Source organism: Arachis stenosperma, chromosome 2 (assembly GCF_014773155.1).
Source record: "Arachis stenosperma cultivar V10309 chromosome 2, arast.V10309.gnm1.PFL2, whole genome shotgun sequence".
Lineage (NCBI taxonomy): Eukaryota > Viridiplantae > Streptophyta > Magnoliopsida > Fabales > Fabaceae > Arachis > Arachis stenosperma.
The window spans coordinates 45,955,156-45,978,730 of NC_080378.1; the positions used below are offsets into that span (position 1 = coordinate 45,955,156).

The 23,575-nt window shown below is 37.5% G+C and overlaps 1 protein-coding gene across 1 annotated transcript; it reads right to left on the minus strand.

Annotated features, from left to right (window-relative positions):
- Positions 1-14,514: 14,514 nt before the first annotated feature.
- Positions 14,515-17,294, minus strand: LOC130962843 (uncharacterized). Its single transcript, XM_057889004.1, has 2 exons — positions 16,778-17,294; positions 14,515-14,858 (listed from the first exon to the last, which is right to left on the minus strand). Exons 1-2 carry the CDS (start codon positions 17,292-17,294, stop codon positions 14,515-14,517), a joined length of 861 nt encoding a protein of 286 aa, XP_057744987.1.
- Positions 17,295-23,575: the final 6,281 nt, after the last annotated feature.

The window sequence follows — 23,575 nt, forward strand, 5'->3', positions numbered from 1 at the left end:
AGCGCAAAAGATCCTATGGCATTGCCAAGGATCACAGTATGGAGGACATTTTGGAAGTGAGCGAACAGCCACAAGAGTCCTCCAATGTGGCTTCTACTGGCCAACTCTTTATAAAGATTCCCGAGTGTTTGTACTTAATTGTGACAGTTGCCAAAGATCTGGCAATCTGCCTCACAGTTATGCCATGCCTCAACAAGGGATCTTGGAGATTGAGTTGTTTGATGTATGGGGTATTGACTTCATGGGACCTTTCCCACCATCATACTCAAACACTTATATTCTGGTGGCAGTGGATTATGTATCCAAATGGGTGGAGGCTATTGCAACACCCACTAATGACACTAAAACAGTGTTAAAATTCCTCCAAAAACACTTCTTCAGCAGATTTGGTACCCCTAGAGTATTAATCAGTGATGGGGGCACTCATTTCTGCAATAAACAGCTTTACTCTGCTTTGGTTCGTTATGGAGTTAGCCACAGGGTAGCAACTCCATACCATCCACAGACTAATGGGCAAGCTGAAGTCTCAAATAGAGAACTCAAAAGAATCCTGGAACGGACTGTAATTAACCGTAGAAGGGATTGGGCAAGAAGCTTGGATGATGTTCTGTGGGCATACAGAACAGCATTCAAGACCCCTATAGGGACCTCTCCATACCAGCTTGTGTATGGAAAGGCATGTCACTTGCTTGTGGAACTGGAATATAAGGCCTACTGGGCAACCAGATTCCTGAACCTTGATGCCAAGTTAGCTGGAGAAAAACGATTGCTTCAGTTAAATGAGCTAGAGGAATTTAGACTCAATGCTTTCGAGAATGCAAAAATATACAAAGAGAAAGCAAAAAGATGGCATGATAAGAAATTGTCATCCAGAGTCTTTGAGCCAGGGTAGAAAGTTCTGCTATTCAATTCTAGGCTCAAGCTATTCCCCGGGAAATTGAAGTCCCGGTGGAGAGGTCCATATGTGATTACAAGTGTATCACCACATGGATACGTTGAGCTTCAGGATAATGACTCTAACAAAAAGTTCATTGTTAATGGATAGAGAGTTAAACATTATCTTGAGGGAAATTTTGAGCAAGAATGCTCAAAACTGAGACTTGATTAAAGCTCAGTAATAGTCCAGCTAACGACATTAAAGAAGCGCTTGCTGGGAGGCAACCCAGCCATTCACAAAATTTAATTTTATTTGTTTTCATTAATTAATCTCTTTTCACAGGTATATGTCAAAGTATCTTCAAGGTAAAATAGCAATTGCTTGAATTCACAGAGTTACAGGGGAATTTTGGAGCTCACTGGCGTGAAAAAGGCCAGTAAGAAACGTTTTGGGCGTTGAACGCCCAAAAGAAGCATTCACTGGGCGTTCAACGCCAGTAAGGATAGCCATTTGGGCGTTAAACGCCAGAAAGGAGCATCTTCTGGGCGTTGAACGCCAGAAAGAAGCTCCTTCTGGGCGTTTAACGCCAGAATTTCAACATACTAGGCGTTTAGAAAAACGCCCAGTAAAAAAGGACTTCCTGGCGTTCAACGCCAGAAAGAAGCAACAGCTGGGCGTTGAACGCCCAGGAGAAGCAGCAATTGGGCGTTAAACGCCCAAAACATGCAGCATTTGGGCGTTTAACGCCAGAATGGTGGGGAAGAGGTAAAATTCATTTTTCTTAAAAAGTTTTCTAATTTTTATGTTTCAATTCATGATTTCTTGCATAAACATGTTTCAAAATATCATCCTTCAATTCCAAAATTTTTAATCCTAATTTTTAAAAACCCTAATTTCTAAAACCCCTTTTTCAAAAATATCAAATGTAGCTTCATACATAAACATAAACTTTTTTTTTCAATCCAATCCAACTCTTTTTCCAATTTCTTTTCAAACTTAATTATCTTTTAAAATCTTTTTCAATTTATAAATTTCAAATTTATTTTTAAATATCATTCATATCTTTTTAAATTATATCCTTTTCTTGTCATATTTATCTTTTATAAATCATATCTTTTATCTTATATCTCTTTCTTATTTTCGAAAACCCACCCCCTCCCCTTATATCCACTTTCGGCGCCCCTCTCATCATCCACCATTCCACACTTGCTCTCCTCCTATCCCTCTTCTCTCTTTTTTTTTGCTTGAGGACAAGCAAATCTCTAAGTTTGGTGTGCTTATCCGTGATCACAAAAACATACTCACTTTAATCATGACCCCTAAAGGAAAACAACCCAACCCAAGAGGCAAGAAAGAGAATATTCTAAAGCCACTTTGGAATCAAGGGAAGTTCTTAACTAAAGAACATTCAGACCATTACTACAAAATAATGAGTCTAAGATCAGTGATCCCGGAAGTCAAGTTCGATCTGAAAGAAGATGAATATCCGGAGATCCAAGAACAAATTCGAAATTGGAACTGGGAAATCCTAGCTAATCCTGAGACGAAAGTGGGAAGGAACATGGTTCAGGAGTTCTATGCTAATCTATGGCAGACAGACAGGCAAAGAATAATTGTAGCTGCCCTCTATGACCATCGGACCTTAGTCAGAGGAAAGATTGTTCATACTCATCCTGACAAAATCAGGGAGATCTTTAAGCTTCCTCAACTGAAAGATGACCCAGACTCCTTTAATAGGAGAATGATGAGGGTAAATAAAGGCCTGGACAAGATTCCAGAGGATATATGCATCCTTGAAGCCAGGTGGACCACCAGCACAACTGGCATCCCAAATCAACTCAAAAGAGAAGATCTCAAACCAGCAGCCAGAGGCTGGTTGGATTTCATTGGGCGTTCTATATTGCCCACCAGCAACCGTTCTGAAGTTACTATTAAAAGAGCAGTGATGATTCACTGCATCATGTTGGGAAAAGAAGTAGAAGTCCATCAACTGATCTCGTGTGAACTATACAAAATAGCAAACAGGAATTCCAAGGATGCCAGATTGGCCTATCCAAGCTTAATTTCTATACTCTGCAGAGATGCTGGAGTGAAGATGGGAATAACAGAGTATATCTCAGTTGAGAGGCCAATCACTAGAATATCAATGGACAGACAACAGTTGCAGGATGATCCAATCAAGAGGAGAGCACATGAAGTCCTCCCATAACTTCCTCAATTCGAATATTGGGAACATCTTGAGGCATCTATTTCCAAATTGCAAGAAGCTATGAACCAAATAAAGGAAGAACAGAACAATCAAAGTAGCATGCTTTGCAAACTGCTTAAGGAACAAGAAGAGCAAGGACGTGATTTAAGGGAGCTGAAGTGCCAGAAATTAATCCTTGAAGGACCAAGCACCCCACAGATCAGAGGAACATCTACTTCTCAAAACACAGGTTGTTCAGTTCTAATTTTAGCTTTAACTCTGTGATAGTGTTATTATAGAAATTTACCTTAGGAGATATATAGAGTAGTAGTAGTAGTAGTTAGCATATCTATTCTGGTTTTACTCCCAATTAAAGTTATAATTTATTTTTCTCATCATCATCAGACATGAATAAAATAGTAGATTTTTAGAATAAAGAAGTAATTTATATTTTTCGAGTTCTTAATAATAAAAATTATAATTAATTATATGTGGTGGCAATACTTTTTATTCTCTGAATGAATGCTTGAATAGTGCATATTTTATCCTGAATTTTACGAATATTGGCTCCTGAAAGAATGAGGAACACAAAAAATATTATTGATGATCTGAAAAATCATGAATTTGATTCTTGAAGCAAGAAAAAGCAGTGAAAAAAAAACAACAAAAAAAAATTACAAGGAATCATTGGATTAAGAAAAGGATCCAAGGCTTTGAGTATCAGTGGATAGAAGGGCCCAAGGAAATAGTTCCAGGCCTAAGCGGCTAAACCAAGCTGTCCCTAACCATGTGCTTGTGGCATGCAGGTCCAAGTGAAAAACTTGAGACTGAGTGGTTAAAGTCGTGATCCAAAGCAAAAAGAGTGTGCTTAAGAGCTCTGGACACCTCTAACTGGGGACTCTAGCAAAGCTGAGTCACAATCTGAAAAGGTTCACCCAGTCATGTGTCTGTGGCATTTGTGTATCCGGTGGTAATACTGGAAAACAAAGTGCTTAGGGCCACGGCCAAGACTCATAAAAGTAGCTGTGTTCAAGAATCAACATACTTAACTAGGAAAATCAATAATACTATCTGAATTCTGAGTTCCTATGGATGCCAATCATTCTGAATTTCAAAGGATAAAGTGAGATGCCAAAACTGTTTGGAAGCAAAAAGCTACTAGCCCCGCTCATCTAATTAGAATCTGAGCTTCACTTAAAACTCTGAGATATTATTGCTTATTGATTTCTTTTTATCCTCTTTTATTCATCTAGTTGCTTGAGGACAAGCAACAGTTTAAGTTTGGTGTTGTGATGAGCGGATATTTTATACGCTTTTTGGGGGTAATTTCATGTAGATTTTAGTATGTTTTAATTAGTTTTTAGTTAAATATTATTAGTTTTTAGGCAAAAATCATATTTCTGGACTTTACTACGAGTTTGTGTGTTTTTCTATGATTTCAGGTATTTTCTGGCTGAAATTGAGGGAGCTGAGCAAAAATCTGAGTTAGGCTGAAAAAGGACTGCTGATGCTGTTGGATTCTGACCTCCCTGCATTCGAAATGGATTTTCTGGAGCTACAAGAGTCCAATTGGCGCGCTCTCAACGGCGTTGGAAAGTAGACATCCAGGGCTTTCCAGCAATATATAATAGTCCATACTTTGCACGAAGATAGATGACGTAAACTGGCGTTCAACGCCAGTATCATGCTGCTGTCTGGTGTCCAGCGCCAGAAACAGGTTACAAACTGGAGTTCAACGCCAGAAACAGGTTACAACCTGGCGTTGAACGCCCAAAACAGCCCCATGCACGTGAGAAGCTTAAGTCTCAGCCCCAGCACACACCAAGTGGGCCCCAGAAGTGAATTTCTGCACTATCTATCATAGTTTACTCATTTTCTGTAAACCTAGGTTACTAGTTTACTATTTAAACAACTTTTAGAGATTTACTTTGCACCTCATGATATTTTAGATCTGAAATTTGTACCTTTTGGCAGCATGAGTCTCTAAACTCCATTGTTGGGGGTGAGGAGCTCTGCAGCGTCTCGATGAATTAATACAATTACCTTTATTTTCCATTTAAACACGCTTGTTCCTATCTAAGATGTTCATTCGCGCTTAAACATGAAGAAGGTGATGACCCGTGACACTCATCACCTTCCTCAGATCCATGAATGTGTGCCTGACAACCACCTCCGTTCTACATCAGACTGAATGAGCTTCTCTTAGATTCCTTAATCAGAATCTTCGTGGTATAAGCTAGAATTGATGGCGGCCACTCTTGAGAATCCGGAAGGTCTAAACCTTGTCTGTGGTATTCCGAGTAGGATTCAAGGATTGAATGGCTGTGACGAGCTTCAAACTCGCGATTGCTGGGCGTGATGACAAACGCAAAAGGATCAATGGATCCTATTCCAACATGATCGAGAACCAACAGCTGATTAGCCGTGCTGTGACAGAGCATCTGGACCATTTTCACTGAGAGGATGGGAGGTAGCTACTGACAATGGTGACACCCTACATACAACTTGCCATGGAAGGAGCCTTGCGTGTGGGAAAGGATTTCAAGGAAGAGTTGAAGTTCAAAGGACAAAGCATCTCCAAAACCCCAACATGTTCTTCATTAATAAAGTAACAATCACTTATTCCAAACACTTTTACTTCTTACAATTAAATCCAAATAACTTAATTGACATCCTGACTAAGATAAAATAAAATAAACATAGATTGCTTCAAACCAATAATCTCCGTGGGGTCGACCCTTACTCACGTAAGGTATTACTTGGACGACCCAGTGCACTTGCTGGTTAGTTGTACGGATTGCAAATTCGTGCACCAGTTAACATCAATCACAGCTCCTGCTGTGGCTAGGAAGGGTCTTCCAAGGATGATACAATCATCCTTCTCCCACCTAGTGTCTAAGATTATAAAATCAGCAGGGATGTAAAGGCCTTTAACCTTTACTAACACGTCCTCTACCAATTCATAAGCTTGTCTTATTGACTTGTCTGCCATCTCTATTGAGAAAGTAGCAGCTTGTACCTCAAAGATTCCCAGTTTCTCCATTACAGAGAGTGGCATAAGATTTATACTTGATCCCAGGTCACACAGAGCCTTCTCAAAGGTCATGGTGCCCATGGTACAGGGTATTAAAAATTTACTAGGATCTTGTTTCTTCTGAGGTAAAGTTTGCTGAACCCATGTATCTAGTTCACTAATGAGCAAGGGAGGTGCATCTTCCCAAGTCTCATTACCAAACAACTTGGCATTTAGCTTCATGATAGCTCCTAAATATTGAGCAACTTGCTCTCCAGTTACATCTTCATCCTCTTCAGAGGAAGAATAGTTTTCAGAGTTCATGAATGACAGAAGGAGGTTGAATGGAATCTCTAGGGTCTCTGTATGAGCCTTAGATTCTTTTAGGTCCTCAATAGGGAACTCCTTCTTGTCTGGGAGACGTCCCATGAGGTCTTCCTCATTGGGATTCACGTCCTCCCCTTCATCTCTAGGTTCAGCCATTTTGATTATATTAATGGCCTTGTACTCTCTTTTTGGATTCTCTTCAGTATTGCTTGGGAGAGTACTAGAAGGAGTTTCAGTGATTTTTTTACTCAGCTGACCCACTTGTGCCTCCAAGTTTCTAATGGAGGATCTTGTTTCACTCATGAAACTTAAAGTGGCCTTAGACAGATCAGAGACTATGTTTGCTAAGCTAGAGGAGCTCTGCTCAGAATTCTATGTCTGTTGCTGAGAAGATGATAGAAAAGGCTTGCTATTGCTAAGCCTGCTTCTTCCACCATTATTAAAGCCTTGTTGGGGCTTTTGTTGATCTTTCCATGAGAAGTTGGGATGATTTCTCCATGAAGAATTATAGGTGTTCCCGTAGGGTTCACCCATGTAATTCACCTCTGCCATTGCAGGGTTCTCAAGATCATAAGCTTCTTCTTCAGAAGATGCCTCTTTAGTACTGTTGGATGCATTTTGCCATCCATTCAGACTTTGAGAAATCATGTTGACTTGCTGAGTTAATATTTTGTTCTGAGCCAATATGGCATTTAGAGCATCAATTTCAAGAACTCCCTTCCTCTGAGGCATCCCATTATTCACAGGATTCCTCTCAGAAGTGTACATGAATTGGTTATTTGCAACCATGTCAATGAGTTCTTGAGCTTCTGCAGGCATTTTCTTTAGGTGAATGGATCCACCTACAGAATGGTCCAATGACATCTTAGAAAACTCAGATAGACCATAATAGAATATATCCAACATGGTCCACTCTGAAAGTATGTCAGCAGGACACTTTTTGGTCAACTGTTTGTATTTTTCCCAAGCTTCATAGAGGGATTCACCATCTTTTTGTTTGAAGGTCTGAACATCCACTCTAAGCTTGCTCAGTTTTTGAGGAGGAAAGAACTTAGCCAAGAAGGTCGTGACCAGCTTATCCCAAGAGTCCAGGCTATCTTTAGGTTGTGAGTCCAACCATGTTCTAGCTTTGTCTCTTACAGCAAAGGGGAAAAGCATGAGCCTGTAGACTTCAGGATCTACTCTATTAGTCTTAACAGTCTCACAAATCTGCAAGAACTCAATTAAAAACTGGTAGGGATCTTCTGATGGAAGTTTATGAAACTTACAGTTCTGTTGCATTAGAGCAACTAGTTGAGGCTTTAGCTCAAAATTATTTGCTCCAATGGCAGGGATTGAGATGCTTTTTCCATCAAATTTGGAAGTAGGTGTAGTATAATCACCAAGCATCCTCCTTGCGCCTCCACCATTATTATTGGGTTCGGCCATGTCTCTCTCTTTTTCGAGATTCTTTGTAAGGTTTTCTCTGGATTGTTGTGCTTTAGCTTCTCTTAGCTTCTTCTTCAGAGTCCTTTCAAGTTCCGGATCTACTTCAACAAGAATGTTCTTGTCCCTGCTCTTGCTCATATGAAAAAGAAGAGAACAGAAAAGGAAGAGGAATCCTCTATGTCATAGTATAGAGATTCCTTTATGATAGTAGAAGAAGAAAAGAATAGAAGAAGGTAAGAATCCAAACACAGGGGGAGAAGAGTGGGTTCGAATTCTTGAGTAGAAGAGAAGTGTTAGTAAATAAATAAATAAGTAGAAAGAGATGAGAGAGAGAATTTCGAAAATTAATTTTGAAAAAGGGTTAGTGATTTTCGAAAATTAAGAAAAGAAATAAAATTAAAATTAAAATTTGAAACAATTAGTTAAATAAAAGAATTTTGAAAAAAAGGAGGGTGATTTTCGGAAATTAGAGAGAGGAAAGTAGTTAGGTGGTTTTGAAAAAGATAAGAAACAAACAAAAAGTCAATTAGTTAGTTGAAAAAGATTTGAAAATCAATTTTGAAAAGATAAGAAGTTAGAAAAGAATTTGAAATTAATTTTTTGAAAAAGATATGATTGAGATTTGTTTTGAAAAAGATCTAATTTTTTAAAATTAAAATTGATTACTTGACTAACAAGAAACTAAAAGATATGATTCTAAAATTTAAAGATTGAACCTTTCTTAACAAGAAAGTAATAAACTTCAAATTTTTGAATCAATCACATTAATTGTTAGCAAAGTTTTCGAAATTTTGAAAGAAAGATAAGAAAAGGATTTTGAAAATCAATTTTAAAGAAAATTTTCGAAAATATAAAAGAAAAATGAAAAAGATTTGATCACAACATGAAAATTTTGGATTAAAACAAATGATGCATGCAAGAACACTATGAATGTCAAGATGAACACCAAGAATACTTTGAAGATCAAGATGAACATCAAGACTTATTTTTGAAAAATTTTCAAGAAAAGAAAAATATGCAAGACACCAAACTTAGAAATTTTTCATATTTAGACACTATGAATGCAAAAATGCATATGAAAAACAACAAAAAACATAAAACAAGAAAATATGAAGATCAAACAAGAAGACTCACCAAGAACAACTTGAAGATCATGAAGAACACATGCATGAATTTTTAAAAACATGCAATTGACACCAAACTTAAAATTGACACTAGACTCAAACAAGAAACACAAAATATTTTTATTTTTATGATTTAAAATTTTTTTTTGGATTTTTTTTTTCGAAAATAAATTTTGGAAAAACGAAAAAGAAGAAAAATTTTTGAAAGAAATTTTTGAAAACTTTTTGAAAACAAAATAAAAGAAAATTACCTAATCTGAGCAACAAGATGAACCGTCAGTTGTCGAAACTCAAACAATTCCCGGCAACGGCGCCAAAAACTTGATATGCAAAATTGTGATTTACTCTTTTCATAACTCAAACGATTTTTAGTAATGGCTCCAAGAACTTGGTGCACACTACTATGGTTCACTCACATTCTTCACAACTTCGCACAACTAACCAGCAAGTGTACTGGGTCGTCCAAGTAATAAACCTTACGTGAGTAAGGGTCGATCCCACGGAGATTGTTGGTATGAAGCAAGCTATGGTCATCTTGTAAATCTCAGTCAGGCAGATTATAATGGTTATAAAGGTTTTTGAAATTAATAATAAATAAAGTATAAAATAAAGATAGAGATACTTATGTAAATCATTGGTGGGAATTTCAGATAAGTGTATGGAGATGCTTTGTCCCCTCTGAATCTCTGCTTTCCTATTGACTTCCTTCAATCCTTCTTACTCCTTTCCATGGCAAGCTGTATGTAGGGTGTCACCGTTGTCAATGGCTACTTCCCATTCTCTCAGTGAAAATGGTCCAAATGCTCTGTCACAGCACGGCTAATCATCTGTCGCTTCTCGATCATGTTGGAATAGAATCCAATGATTCTTTTGCGTCTGTCACCACACCCAACAATCGCGAGTTTGAAGCTCGTCACAGTCATTCAATCCTTGAATCCTACTCGGAATACCACAGACAATGTTTAGACTTTTCGGATTCTCAAGAGTGGCCGCCAAAGGGTTCTAGCTTATACCACGAAGATTCTGATCAAGGAATCCAAGAGATACGTGCTCAGTCTAAGGTAGAACGGAAGTGGTTGTCAAGCACGCGTTCATAAGGACGGATGATGATGAGTGTCACGGATCATCACATCCATCAGGTTGAAGGGCAACAAATATCTTAGAATAAGAATAAGCATGAATTGAATAGAAAATAGTAGTACTTTGCATTAAAACTCGAGGTACATCAGAGCTCCACACCTTAATCTATGGTGTGTAGAAACTCCACCATTGAAAATACATAAGTGATGGTCTAGGCATGGCCAAATGGCCAGCCCCCAAAATGTGATATGAATTCGAACAATAGGGAAAAGGACCCCTAGTACAATAGTAAAAAGTTCTATTTATACTAAACTAGTTACTAGGGTTTACAGTAATAAGTGATTGATGCAGAAATCCACTTCCGGGGCCCACTTGGTATGTGCCTGGGCTGAGCTTGAGCTTTACATGTACAGAGGCTTCTCTTGGAGTTAAACGCCAAGTTGTAACATGTTTATGGCGTTTAACTCTGGTTTGTGACGTGTTTCTGGCGTTTTACTCTAGAATGCAGCATGGAACTGGCGTTGAACGCCAGTTTGCCTTATCTAAACTCGAATAAAGTATGGACTATTATATATTGCTGGAAAGATCTGGATGTGTACTTTCCAACACCGTTGAGAGCGCGCCATTTTGAGGTCTGTAGCTCAAAAAAATCCATCTCATGTGCAGGGAGGTCAGAATCCAATAACATCAGCAGTCCTTTGTCAGCCTCCTATTAGATTTTTGCTCAGGTCCCTCAATTTCAGCCAGAAAATATCTGAAATCACAGAAAAACACACAAACTCATAGTAAAGTCTAGAAATGTGAATTTTGCATAAAAACTAATAAAAACATCCCTAAAAGTAGCTAGATCCTACTAAAAACTACCTAAAAACAATGCCAAAAAGTGTATAAATTATCCGCTCATCAAAAACTAAGAGAATTAAGTCAATTAAATAAGGAAAAGTAAATGAATTAAATCAAAATAAGTATCAAAACCTAAATCTAAGAAGGAATTTAAACTATGAAAGTTGTGGTAGGCTTAGAGAAGGGGGGTTGAATCTATGCCTTCCTTTTAAGTTGCTGTAATGACCCTTTAAAACAAACTTTGAATTCTGATTCTGTTTGCACTCGGTAGCAGAAATTTATGAGACAATTTATTTTTGTCTCATGAATATCAGAAAAATAGAACACAGTAGAGAAGAGAAAAGCTAACACCAACATGTATCCTGGTTCGGTTGCCTTGTGCAATGCAACCTACGTCCAGTCACCTCCACAACAATGGAGGAATTATAGTTAAAAGTATTACATACACCAATTCCACAGGATTGACACAATCCTTTCACACTCAAGTTCTAACCTAACATGACATTGGCTATACTAATACGTAACTCTTGACTCTTAGTGCTAACCCAACTAAGAAAGGGATACCTTATAGGTACAAGATACAAGACATAGACATACCTAAAGAAATCTAAAAATAACTCTAGGATTTTCTCTCAAGTGTATCACTCATTCTTTTTGCACTAATGGATTTCACTTGAGCTTTCTGAATATGCCTTTTCACACAAGAAATTACAGAAAGATAAAGATAGAAAAGTACATTACAATCTGTAAAAACATGAAGGAGATTGACTTCATCAACAGACTCTTTGCTATGTGATAAACCAGATTTGCAAACCTCAGATTCAGTTTTTCAGTATTGGCCGAATGCTTCTTTGAAAGAAAGCATTATCCAAGTAGAGAAACTTCTTTACAGAACACAACTCACCAAACTCTGGTTTTCTCTCCTTACTTTCTGAATGAACAGCAAGACTTCTTTTATCTCCTTGCATTTTGCTTGGTTGCTCTCCCTAGGTCAACTTCTTGAGCCTTGAGCTTCACCAACCCACTGTCTCACTTTTTCCCATTAATCCTCATAATGGAAACTTAGCTTCTGACTTCTCTATTTTGACCGAAAGCCACATTATCAGTAGAAAAGGATTTCTTCAATGGTAAACTCATATCTTGACCATTGAAACACAACTTGGTCCCCAAGACATATTCTCAAATGTTGATGCACAACAGTGAGGAACAGAAATTCTCTTTTCCATATAACCCGAAAAGGAGTGGCAGAGAGTTGAAGATGAAGAGAAGAAAGTGTGATGCAAGTAAAAGGAAATGGGTTACCTTTAACCTAAGCTGGATTTGGTTTGAACTTGTTAATTTGACCTCAGCCTTTCTTACCTAACCTTCTCTTTCTTTCCTCTTCTTTGAATAGCTTAGGAACTAAGCACTTTCTCTTGCTTCTGTGATTTGACATGGTCAGAGAAAAAAGAACGTTGAGTTGGTGAAAGCAAGCGAGAGGGCTTTAAAATCAAATTGGTTTTGGATCGGATATCCATTAAGCAACCCGTTTGGCCCATCTGTCTTCTTTCTTTGTTTTTTTTTGGGCTTTCATTGCTTTATAGCCCGCCAATGTTGTATCTTGATTCCCTTCAATTTGGGCTATTAATTTGAATTTTGGCATGTAACATTTAATAAATAATTAGTAATATGCAATCATCAATAATCAATACTAATTATTTATTTTACCCAAAAATAATGTTTGTCATCACTAATTAATTTAGTTAATTTTTTAACTCAAAAATCTCCCCCTTGATGACAAAAATATTTAAGCAATAACCAAAAGGAATTGAATTTTAGTAAAATTAGAAAACTTCCCTTTGATTTTTTTCATTTGCTTTTATGTTGCTCCCCCTTTCCTTTTCAAGAGTAGCTCCCCCTAGATTCATGCTATTCTCTTCTTTCCTATCTACATTATACTTATACAGAGCATAGTAAAGGGCTACTCAAAATTCTCTTTAACTAATGGAGATTAAGCAACTAAAAACACAATTTTAGTCCAGAGTTCAATGTGTCATGAAATAGGTTTCAATAAAACAATCACAGCAGTAGCAAGCAGTTGCAAATTCATGTCAACAACGATTATTAACTATATGCTCAAAACTATCAGCAGTAGTCAAACAAAATCCACAAAAATCACAATAGGTGCAGTAGTATCATTAAAACTCATCAGTCAAATTCAGTATTCCAACGCTATTACTCCCCTTTTTTGTCATCAAGGGCGGATAATAAGCTAGATCAACAAAAATAGCACCATAAATCCTACAAAAGAGTGTTAGAGCACCAAAGGAAGTATCAAAAGTGCAGCAGTAGTTAGAGTTATTACAGTCACCCAAGACAACAAAATTACTAGTTTAACAGTAGCAAACGAAACAAAATACATGAGACAAAAAGAGAGCAACAACCGTAAATTTCATGAGACAAATCTAGGCATCAGAACCATTCCCCTTCGAACCAGCTTCCTCTTCATCATCAGTGGCAGGGTCTTCATCCTTTTGAAGGTTATCAATGAAAGTCATGAATACAGCCACTCGATCCCTTGATTTCCAGAGAAAATTTTCATGCTTGCTTGCTAGCTTCCTTTGCTCCTTGCTCATTGCAATCATGTGATTGGATTGGGAGACAAACTCCTGAACAACATCCTTGATGACATTTAGCAAAGCAGATTTTTGGCCTGTAGAGACGGAGGTACCCTCGGTGGAGAGAAGAGGAGATTCCTCAAGAATGAACTATTCAACATCATCATCTAGAACCACTCTCTTAGATCGAGTAGGTCCCTTTTGCTGTTTCGCTGCACCACCTCCTTTTAGATATGAATGTCTATTTTGATACTCCTCATTGGTTAAGTCAACACCAAAATACTCAAATATGCAAGTTAGAAACATGCCATAAGGAAGTTCTTTATCTTTTTCACTCCTAACAGATTCAAACATGTATCTAACCATCAAATATGCAAATGAAATATCAGTTTTGGTGAGAAGGGCATATAAAACAAGAGTATCAGTGTAGGAAACTCTTTGATATGAACCACTTTGAGGAAGTATGATGTGGTTGACCATTCGGTGCAACTGAGCACGTTTATATCCTAGGGCTTTGTGAGTGGGTGTAATGCCATCAATCAAGGAGACATGTTCACAAATATTAGCCAAAGCATCATGGTAAGAAATACCAACTCCTTCATCACACTTAACAGATGCATAAGCACACGGCCCAACATCAGTATATTTCAATGAATCACTGATTGTTTCATTTTTTAAAACCATGTCTCGGCCCTTAACATATGAGTGAACAGTGCCTTCATGATATGTCATGTTAGCATAAAACTCTTTGACCAAAAGAGGGTAAATAGGCTTTTTGATGGAAAAGAGATGATGCCAGTCCAGAAATTCTAAATTTTCAACAAAAGAAAAGGTTTTTCTTTTCAAAGTTGGCAAATCAACAAGAAAAAAGGGACACAGGGTATGATACTTAATAACTCCATCATAAAAGTCATTATTCATGGCAGATTTGAATCTATACGGGTTATAGTTTGAATGAGAGGTCAAAAATGATATTTTTGATCAAAAGGCCCAATGTCAGGTTCACTAACTGATTAAAAAGAAACTCGAGCTTTACCTCATTGAGAACGCACAGGAACAGACTTTGGCTTAGGTTGTGTTGACTCAGGAATAGGTTCTTTAGTAGCAGGGCACTTGCCCTTGGATGAGCCAAGTTTCGAGGAGCTTAGTTTGGAAGGCGTTGCCTTTGGTGGTGGCGTTGGCTTGGCTGAGGTAGGATACCTTGGTGTGGTCTTGGTCCGTGCCATGGGATCAGTACGAGGAGGAGAGGTAGGAGGAGAAGGTGAGGGAGTGAATGTTTGATCTCTTGAACGAGTAGAGGGATTTGGTTTTGATGGAAGTTTGAGGATCTTTTCACGAGGAGGCCTTTGTGGAATGATTTTCTTCCTCATATGAGTGGTTTCTGAATTTTGAGGGAAGAGAAATAATAAAGGGAGTGGAGGAAACCGAAAGGTTTGAGGAGGAGTTATAGAGGGAAGAGATGGAGTATTGATAACCGTACCCAAAAGAAAATTTCTTAAACTATGCAACTGCATAACCTATTGATATGACTTGAAAAGACATGACCTCATAAGAGAAAGATTTTATTTGATTTTAAAGATAAAACAGGAAATTAAATTTAAATTTTGAAAACCTTTTTGAAAAAAAATAAATCAAACTGAAAATCTTTTTGGACCAGAAAACATTAAATGAAAACCCTTTCAAAAAAATGTAAACAGTCAAGCAAAAAAAAATTATCAACCAAACAAAAAATATAACATTCATATTTGGACCCAGAGATGGTTGGATTTAAGGAAACACATTGGACCACTCTAGATCTGATTTTTGAGGTAGGCCCAGATTAACTTTCACTTGAAACAATCCCAGAACACGGTGATTGAAGGGAACGTTCTTCTCCTGCCCAGGATTGTCTCATACCTATTTATGAGATAAAAACTCCAACAAGCACATCAGCAACTTCCAAACAAAGAATCATAACTTAAAATACCTAGACTAGTTCTAAACATGCAGAATCTGTCCTTAGGTAGTAGTTTAGTGAAAATATCTGCCAATTGCTCTTCTGATTTAACAAATTGAATGCTAATATCCCCTTTTTGAACATGTTCTCTTATTGAATGAAATTTCACTTCAATATGTTTAGTCCTAGAGTGCAAAACTAGATTTTTAGAAATATTAATGGCACTCATATTATCACACAATAAGGGAATATTTTCAGCATTTAACTTGAAGCAAGCTGTGTTTTTTACCATATAAGCTGAGAACAACATGAAGAAGCAGCTATATACTCAGCCTCAGTAGTGGATAACGCTACTGTTGGCTGTTTCTTACTTGACCAAACATTTAAGGACTTTCCAAAGAAGCAACATAAGCCTGAAGTGCTCCTTCTATCAACTCTATCACCGGCAAAATCTGCATCACAATAACTAACTACAGAAAAATCATCAATCATAGGATACCAAAGACCAAAATTGGATGTGCCATGAACATATCTAACGATCCTCTTAACTGCAGAAAGATGTGACTCTTTTGGTTTGGATTAGAACCTTGAACACAATCCAACACTTTGCACAATATCGGGTCTAGAGGAAGTTAAGTACATAAGAGAACCAATCATTCCTCTATACCTAGTCTCATCTACATCTTTCTCAGTTTCTCCCTTATCTAATTTAGAATTAGGGTGCATGGGAGTTCCCATGGGTTTGGCATTTTCCATACCAAATTTCTTAACTAATTCCTTAGCATACTTCTCTTGATGAATGAAAATACCATTTTCAGTTTGTTTAATTTGTAGCCCAAGGAAAAAATTAAGTTCACCCATCATACTCATGTCAAATTCACTTGTCATGAGTTTTCCAAATTCAAAACAAAGGGATTCATTAGTTGATCCAAAAATAATGTCATCAACATATATTTGGACTAGAATAAAAGAATTATTAGAATTCTTGATAAATAGAGTTGTGTCTGTGGTACCTCTTTGAAAACTATTTTTCAAGAGAAAAGAGCTAAGTCTCTTATACCAAGCTCTAAGAGCTTGTCTTAAGGCATAGAGAGCTTTTGATAATTTGAAAACATAGTTAGAATGCTCTTTATTTTCAAAACCGGGTGGCTGCTCCACATACACTTCTCTATCTATCACACCATTCAGAAATGCACATTTCACATCCATTTGTTATAATTTAAAACCACAAAACGCAGCATAAGATAAGAGAAGTCTTATGGCTTCCATTCGGGCAATAGGGGAAAAGGATTCATCAAAGTCTATTCCTTCTTCTTGGTCATATCCTTGTGCCATGAGCCTTGCCTTGTTTCTTGCAATGCTACCATCCTCTCCTAGCTTGTTTCGAAAAATCCACTTGGTGCCTATCACTTTCTTTCCACTTGGCCTAGGAACCAAAGTCCACACTTGGTTCTTCTCAAACTCAAGAAGCTCATCCTCCATTGCTTTAACCCAGGAGGGGTCACTAAGGGCTTCTTTGACATTCTGAGGCTCTATTTGAGAGAGAAGGACAATGTTTGTCTTTTCATTGGCCTTTCTAGTTGAGGACCGAGTTCTAACTCCACGAGAGACGTTCCCAATAACAAATTCCTCAGGGTAGTTCTTCAAGAATCTCCATTCACGTGGTCTGGTAGACTTGGAGGCAGATTCAGGTACCAATGGATTCTGGATGCTGCAGGCTTTAGGATTTCCTTCAGATTCATGAGACAAAACGGAATTGTCTCTTGAATTTTTAGTAGTTGCAGTTTCTGGTTCAGCTTGTCCAGAATTTTCATTTTCATGATTTTGTGCAGTTTCAATGTCCTTTTGAACTTGATTCCCTGTGTCACAATCTCCCAACATACTTTGCACCAAGTTAGTATCACAAAATGTAACATGTATGGACTCTTCAATAATTCTAGCATCTTGATGATAAACTCTATATGCTTTACTAGTTGTGGAATATCCTACAAACAAACACTCATATGCCTTTGGATCAAATTTACCCAAATTATCCTTGTTATTTAAAATAAAACATTTGCATCCAAAGATGTGCAAGTAGTCTAAGTTTGGTGGGTAAGCTTTCCCAAGTTCATAAGGGATTTTCTTCAAAAATTTCCTTATGATTGTTCTATTCATCTGAAATACCATCACTAGACTCACTCTCTTTGGGTTCTACTTTTGACTTGAGGGTTATTCCCTTTTTCTTTGAGTCCGGGTTTGTGTGTGTGGTTTCATAGGCAAGGAGTTTTCCTCTCAGCTCATCATAGGTTATGGGGCTTAGGTTGTTGCTCTCGGTTAGGACAGTGGCAGTGGTTTCCCATTCTTTTGTGAGGCTTTTAAGGAGTTTTCTCACTCAAGTTTGTTCTGCATAGTTTGTACCCATAGCATCAAGGTTGTTGATTATGATTGAGAATCTCTCAAATACTTCATCAATGCTTTCTCCATCCTTCATGTTAAACATCTCGTACTCTTTTTGCATCATATCAATCCTCGTTTCTTTGACTTGTTAATGCCTTCGTGTGTAACCTGGAAATTTTCCCAGATTTCTTTGGCTATCTTACATTTAGACACCTTTTGGTACTCTTCAAAGCTGATAGCACAGTGAAGAAGGTTGATTGCTTTAGCATTCAGCTCCATTTTCTTCTTATCATCTTCATTCCATTCAGCTTCTTCTTTTGGAGTCACCACTCCATCAGCACTTATTTTTGTTGGGATCTTGGGACCGCTCACAACAATCTTTCATATGTTGTAGTCAATGGATTGGATGAAGATCCTTATCCTTTCTTTCCAGTAGGTATAGTTCTTCCCGTTGAAGAAAGGTGGCCGGTTGTTTGACTGGCCTTCAGTGAGGGTGTAGGCAACTGTGATTGTGCCCATGTTGTTCGCCATTGGATCTTTGCTCCAAGCGGTTAAGCTTGATTCTTGAGACCTTAGCTCTGATACCAATTGAAGGTTGTGGTAGGCTTAGAGAAGGGGGTTGAATCTATGCCTTCCTTTTAAGTTGCTGTAATGACCCTTTAAAACAAATTTTCAATTCTGATTCTGTTTGCACTCATCAGCGGAAATTTATGAGACAATTTATTTTTGTCTCATAAATATCAAAAAAATAAAACACAGTAGAGAAGAGAAAAGCTAACATCAGCATGTATCCTAGTTCGGTTGCCTTGTGCAATGCAACCTACGTCCAGTCTCCTCCACAACAATTGAGAAATTTTCACTATAGTTAAAAGTATTACATACACCAATTGCACAGGATTGACACAATCCTTTCACACTCAAGTTCTGACCTAACTTGACATTGGCTATGCTAATACCTAACTTTTAACTCTTAGTGCTAACCCAACTAAGAAAGGGATACCTTACAGGTACAAGATACAAGACATAGACATACCTAAAGAAATCTGAAAATAACTCTAGGCTTTTCTATCAAGTGTATCACTCAACCTTTTTCCACTCATTTTACTTAAGCTTTCTGAATATGCCTTTTCACACAAGAAATTACAGAAAGATAAACATAGAAAAGTACATTACAATCTATAAAAACATGAAGGAGATTGACTTCATTAATAACCTCTTCGCTATGTGATAAACCAGATTTGCAAACCTCAGATTCAGTTCTTCAGTATTGGCCGAATGCTTCTTTGAAAGAAAGCATTATCCAAGTACAGGAACTTCTTTACAGAACACAACTCACCAAACTCTGGTTTTCTCTCCTTACTTTCTGAATGAACAGCAAGACTTCTTTTATCTCCTTGCATTTTGCTTGGTTGCTCTCCCTAAGTCAACTTCTTGAGCTTTGAGCTTCACCAACCCACTGTCTCACTTTTTCCCATTAATCCTCATAATGGAAACTAAGCTTCTGACTTCTCTATTTTGACCGAAAGCCACATTATCAGCAGAAAAGGATTTCTTCAATGGTAAACCCAGATCTTGACCATTGAAACACAACTTGGTCCCCAAGACATATTCTCAACTATTGATGCACAGTAGTGAGGAATAGAAATCCTCTTTTCTATATAACCCGAAAAAGAGTGGCAGAGAGTTGAAGATGAAGAGAAGAAAGTGTGATGCAAGTAAAAGGAAATGGGTTACCTTTAACCTAAGCTGGATTTGATTTGAACTTGTTGATTTGACCTCAGCCTTTCTTGCCTAACTTTCTCTTTCTTTCCTCTTCTTTGAATAGCTTAGGAACTAAGCACTTTCTCTTGCTTCTGTGATTTGACATGGTCAGAGAAAAAAGAACGTTGAGTTGGTGAAAGCAAGTGAGAGGGATTTAAAATCAACTTGGGTTTGGATCGGATATCCATTAAGCAACCCGTTTGGCCTATCTGTCTTCTTTCTTTGTTTTTCTTTTGGAATTTCATTGCTTTATAGCTTGCCAGCCTTGTATATTGATTCCATTCAGTTTGGGCTGTTAATTTGAATTTTGGCCTACAATATTTAATAAATAATTAGTAATATGTAATCATTAATAATCAATAATAATTATTTATTTTACCCAAAAATAATGTTTATCATCACTAATTAATTTAATTAATTTCTTAACTCAACAAACTAAATATACCCTAATTCTGGAGAGAAGAAAGAGTTTCTCTCTCAAGAAAATGACCTAAAACATGGTTCTATTCTACTCTTAATTGCTCTTTCCCCTTTATCCTTCTCTAATTTGGTTTAAAATTGTTTTAGAAATGAGTTGGATTGGGCTTGGAAAGCCCTGAAATGGTGACCCACATGTTTATTTTAGTAATTCACGTTCTATCATAACAGTCATGCATACGCATGAGGCATGCGTATAGGCAAATTGGCAAAATTCCAGGTCATGCGTATGCATGAGGCATTCGTATGCATGCGTGCGCAAATTTTCAAAACTTCATTTCTTCATGAATTCTCCACTTTTACATGCTTTTTATTCACTTATTCAAGCCATCCTTGCCTTCTATGCCTGAAATTACTCAACAAAAATATCAAGGAATTGAATGCGATTAAAGTGAATTAAAGCTAGCAATTTGAAAGCCTAAAAGGTATGTTTTCACTCTTAAGCACAATTTAGAAAGAATTTACAAAATCATGCTATTTTAGTGAATAAATGTAGAAAAGGTTGATGAAATCTACTTAATTCAATATAAGATAAACTATAAAATTGTGGTTCATCAACTGGCACCACAGAAAATGCCAGAATCAAAGTGTCCCATGAACCAGAGCATCATCACGATGATAAAGACAGAAGACACCGACGGGATTCTAAACGAACAAGGAGTGAGCACGTGATAATGGGAGTCACCCCATTCACCCAGAGGATCCTAAATGCCAAGCTACTAAAGGGTTTTGACAAACCAACTCTTTTGAAGTATGACGGCACCAAAGACCTCTTAAGAACACCTAATGGCCTTCAAGGTCAGGATGAATTTGGAAGGAGCTGTCGAAGCAAATTTGGTGTAGGTTTTTTCGGTGAACCTGGCCAGCCCAGTAATAAAGTGGTTTAACACTCTCTCGAATGGCTCAATCGCTAGTTTTGACAATATCTCAAGGAAGTTCATGGCACAATTCACTACCAGGATTGCAAAAGTAAAACACCCGATCAGCCTGCTCGGAGTCATGCAACGGCAAGATGAGCCCATGGGGAAGTACCTCGATAGGTTCAAAGATGAGTGCCTAACGGTCGACGGGCTCACAGATTATGTGACTAGCCTTTATCTAACCAATAGACTCATGAATGAAGACTTCCGTAAGTACCTCACAACCAAATCGGTCTGAACAATGCATGAAATCCAGAATGTTGCTAGGGAAAACATAAATGACGAGGAGGTAAACCAGGTCGTGGTAGCCAATAAACTGAAGCATGGGAGCGCGGCACCTCAAAGTAACTCCTCACCTAAAGATACTTCTAAAGAGCACTTCAAATCCACTGCCCCTAGCCGGCCACCCAGGGTGGGAAAGTTCACGAACTACACCCCCTACCGGCTCCAATCACAGAGATCTATCATCAGATAGTAGAGCAAGGCATCCTCCCGAAAGCATGACAATTAAAAGAATGGACAGGCAATAACAAATGCTTGTACCGCGACTATCAGAGAAGATATGAACACTAGACTCAAGATTGCTTCGATCTGAAAGACGTTCTCGTACAGGCCATCCGAGATGGCAAACTCCTCGAGTTTGCCAAAATTATCTGAGACCCTAGGAAAGCCGAAAGAGAAAGATTGCCGAAGCGGGAAGGAGGCAACCCCAGAATGGTGATAAACCCCATTTTTAGGGTTTATCTTGTGCCTAATTTAGAGGGTTTTATCAACTTTTCTCACATTTATTCAATGAAATAGCATGGTTTCATGACTTTCTCCTAATTTGTGCTTAAGTGTGACAATATGTTTTTTTAGGCCCTTAATTGGTTAATTTTAATTCACCTTTTATTCCACTAGATGCCTTGATATGTGTGTTAGTAATTTCAGGTTGAAAAGGCTAGAAATGGATCAAAGGAGTGAAGAGAAAAGCATGCAAAGTAGAGAATTCATGGAAAATCAAGGATTTGGAATGCACATATCGACGTGCGCGCGTCACGCGTGTGCGTGGAGATGAAGTCGCATGGCGACGCGTACGCATCTGTTACGCGTACGCGTGAGAAGAAAATGCCAAGCGACGCGTACGCGTGACCTATGCGTACGCGTCGTAGCTCGTAAGTGACCTCATTAAAGTTAAAATGTTGGGGGCAATTTTTGAGCTTCTCAAGCCCAAATCCAAAGGATTCCATAGACTATTTCATGCAAAATTCAAGATGGGTCAAAGGGAGAGGGAAGAGTGAGAGTTTTTTATCATGTTTTAAGTTAGAATTCTAGAGAGAAGCTATCTCTTCTCTCTAGAATTAGGTTAGATTTAGTTTAATTTCTCTTAGATCTAGGTTTTAATTGTTGACTTCATTTACTTTCCTTTTCAATTTCTTGTTGCTACATCCTTGGTTTCTTAGTTTTATTTGTTATTTCCTTTATTTTGTTATTTTTTCAGCACTCTTGTTTCCTTTCATTTCTTTTAATGCAATTTTTTGTTTTTTGTTTCTTATTGATTAACTGCCTTGTTATTGTTATTTCCTTGTATTTGGTAGTGTTAGATTTTATATTTCTTGTCATTTTATTATGCTTTCCTTTTATGCCTTCCAAGTGTTTGACAAAATGCTTGGCAAGATTTTAGTGTAGATTTTCCTCCTCTAGGCCTGAGTTGAGTAATTGGAGAATCTTGAGTTATCAAACTCTTTTGGTTGACTGATAATTGGAAGTTGCTAGTTGACTTGAATGCCACTAAAACTAGTCTTTCCTTAGGATTTGACTAGGACTTGTAGACTCAAGGTGATTATATCCACTTGACTTTCCTTCATAGTTAGAGGTTAACTAAGTGGGAGCAATGGATAATTTTTGTCACAATTGATGATGATAATGAGGATAGGACTTCTAGTTCTCATTCCTTGCCAAGGGCTTTCTTAGTTATTAGCTTATATCTTTCGCTATTTACATTTCTTGTTTCTTATTTCAAAAACCAAAAAAAAAAAACATTCCATCATAGTCAATAATAAAGCACTTCATTGTAATTCCTAGGGAGAACGACCCGGAATTGATACTCTCAGTTATTTTATTGGGGTTTGTACTTGTGACAAACAAATTAAATTTGATTTGAGGATTCATTGTTGGTTTAGAACTATACTTGCAACGAGAATTCTTTGAGAAATTCTATACCGACAATTTTTCTTACATCAAATTTTGGCACCGTTGTCGGAGAGTTGCAATGGTGCTATGTTATTGGCTATTGTGAATATGTTCATATTGTGAATGGTTTGATTGTTGCTTCATTTTCTAGTTGTAGAATTTTGTTTCTCTTGTTTCCTGTTAGTTTGTATTTTGTTCTATTTTCTTTTGCTATTATGAATTCTCATTACTTTGGCTATGATTGTGGTTACAATTATGTTGTAGGGAATGGAAGCTTCAATGAGGATGTGTGATGGTGTTTTTATGGAAAACGAATTTTCCAAACACATAGATCTAACCGGCAAGTGTACCGGGTCGCATCAAGTAGTAATAACTCACAAGAGTGAGGTCGATCCCACAGGGATTGATGGATCAAGCAACTTTAGTGGGTGATTAGTTTAGTCAAGCTAACAT

Bases quoted from the DNA above. Each gene is read 5' to 3' on its own strand.
- LOC130962843 (XM_057889004.1), bottom strand. From the start codon at position 17,294: ATGTTGGGAGATTGTGACACAGGGAATCAAGTTCAAAAGGACATTGAA. The intron at 14,859-16,777 runs GTAGCATTGCAA...CTCAAAATTCAG, and splicing joins AAACAAGCTAGGAGAGGATG to AAACCACTCATATGAGGAAG.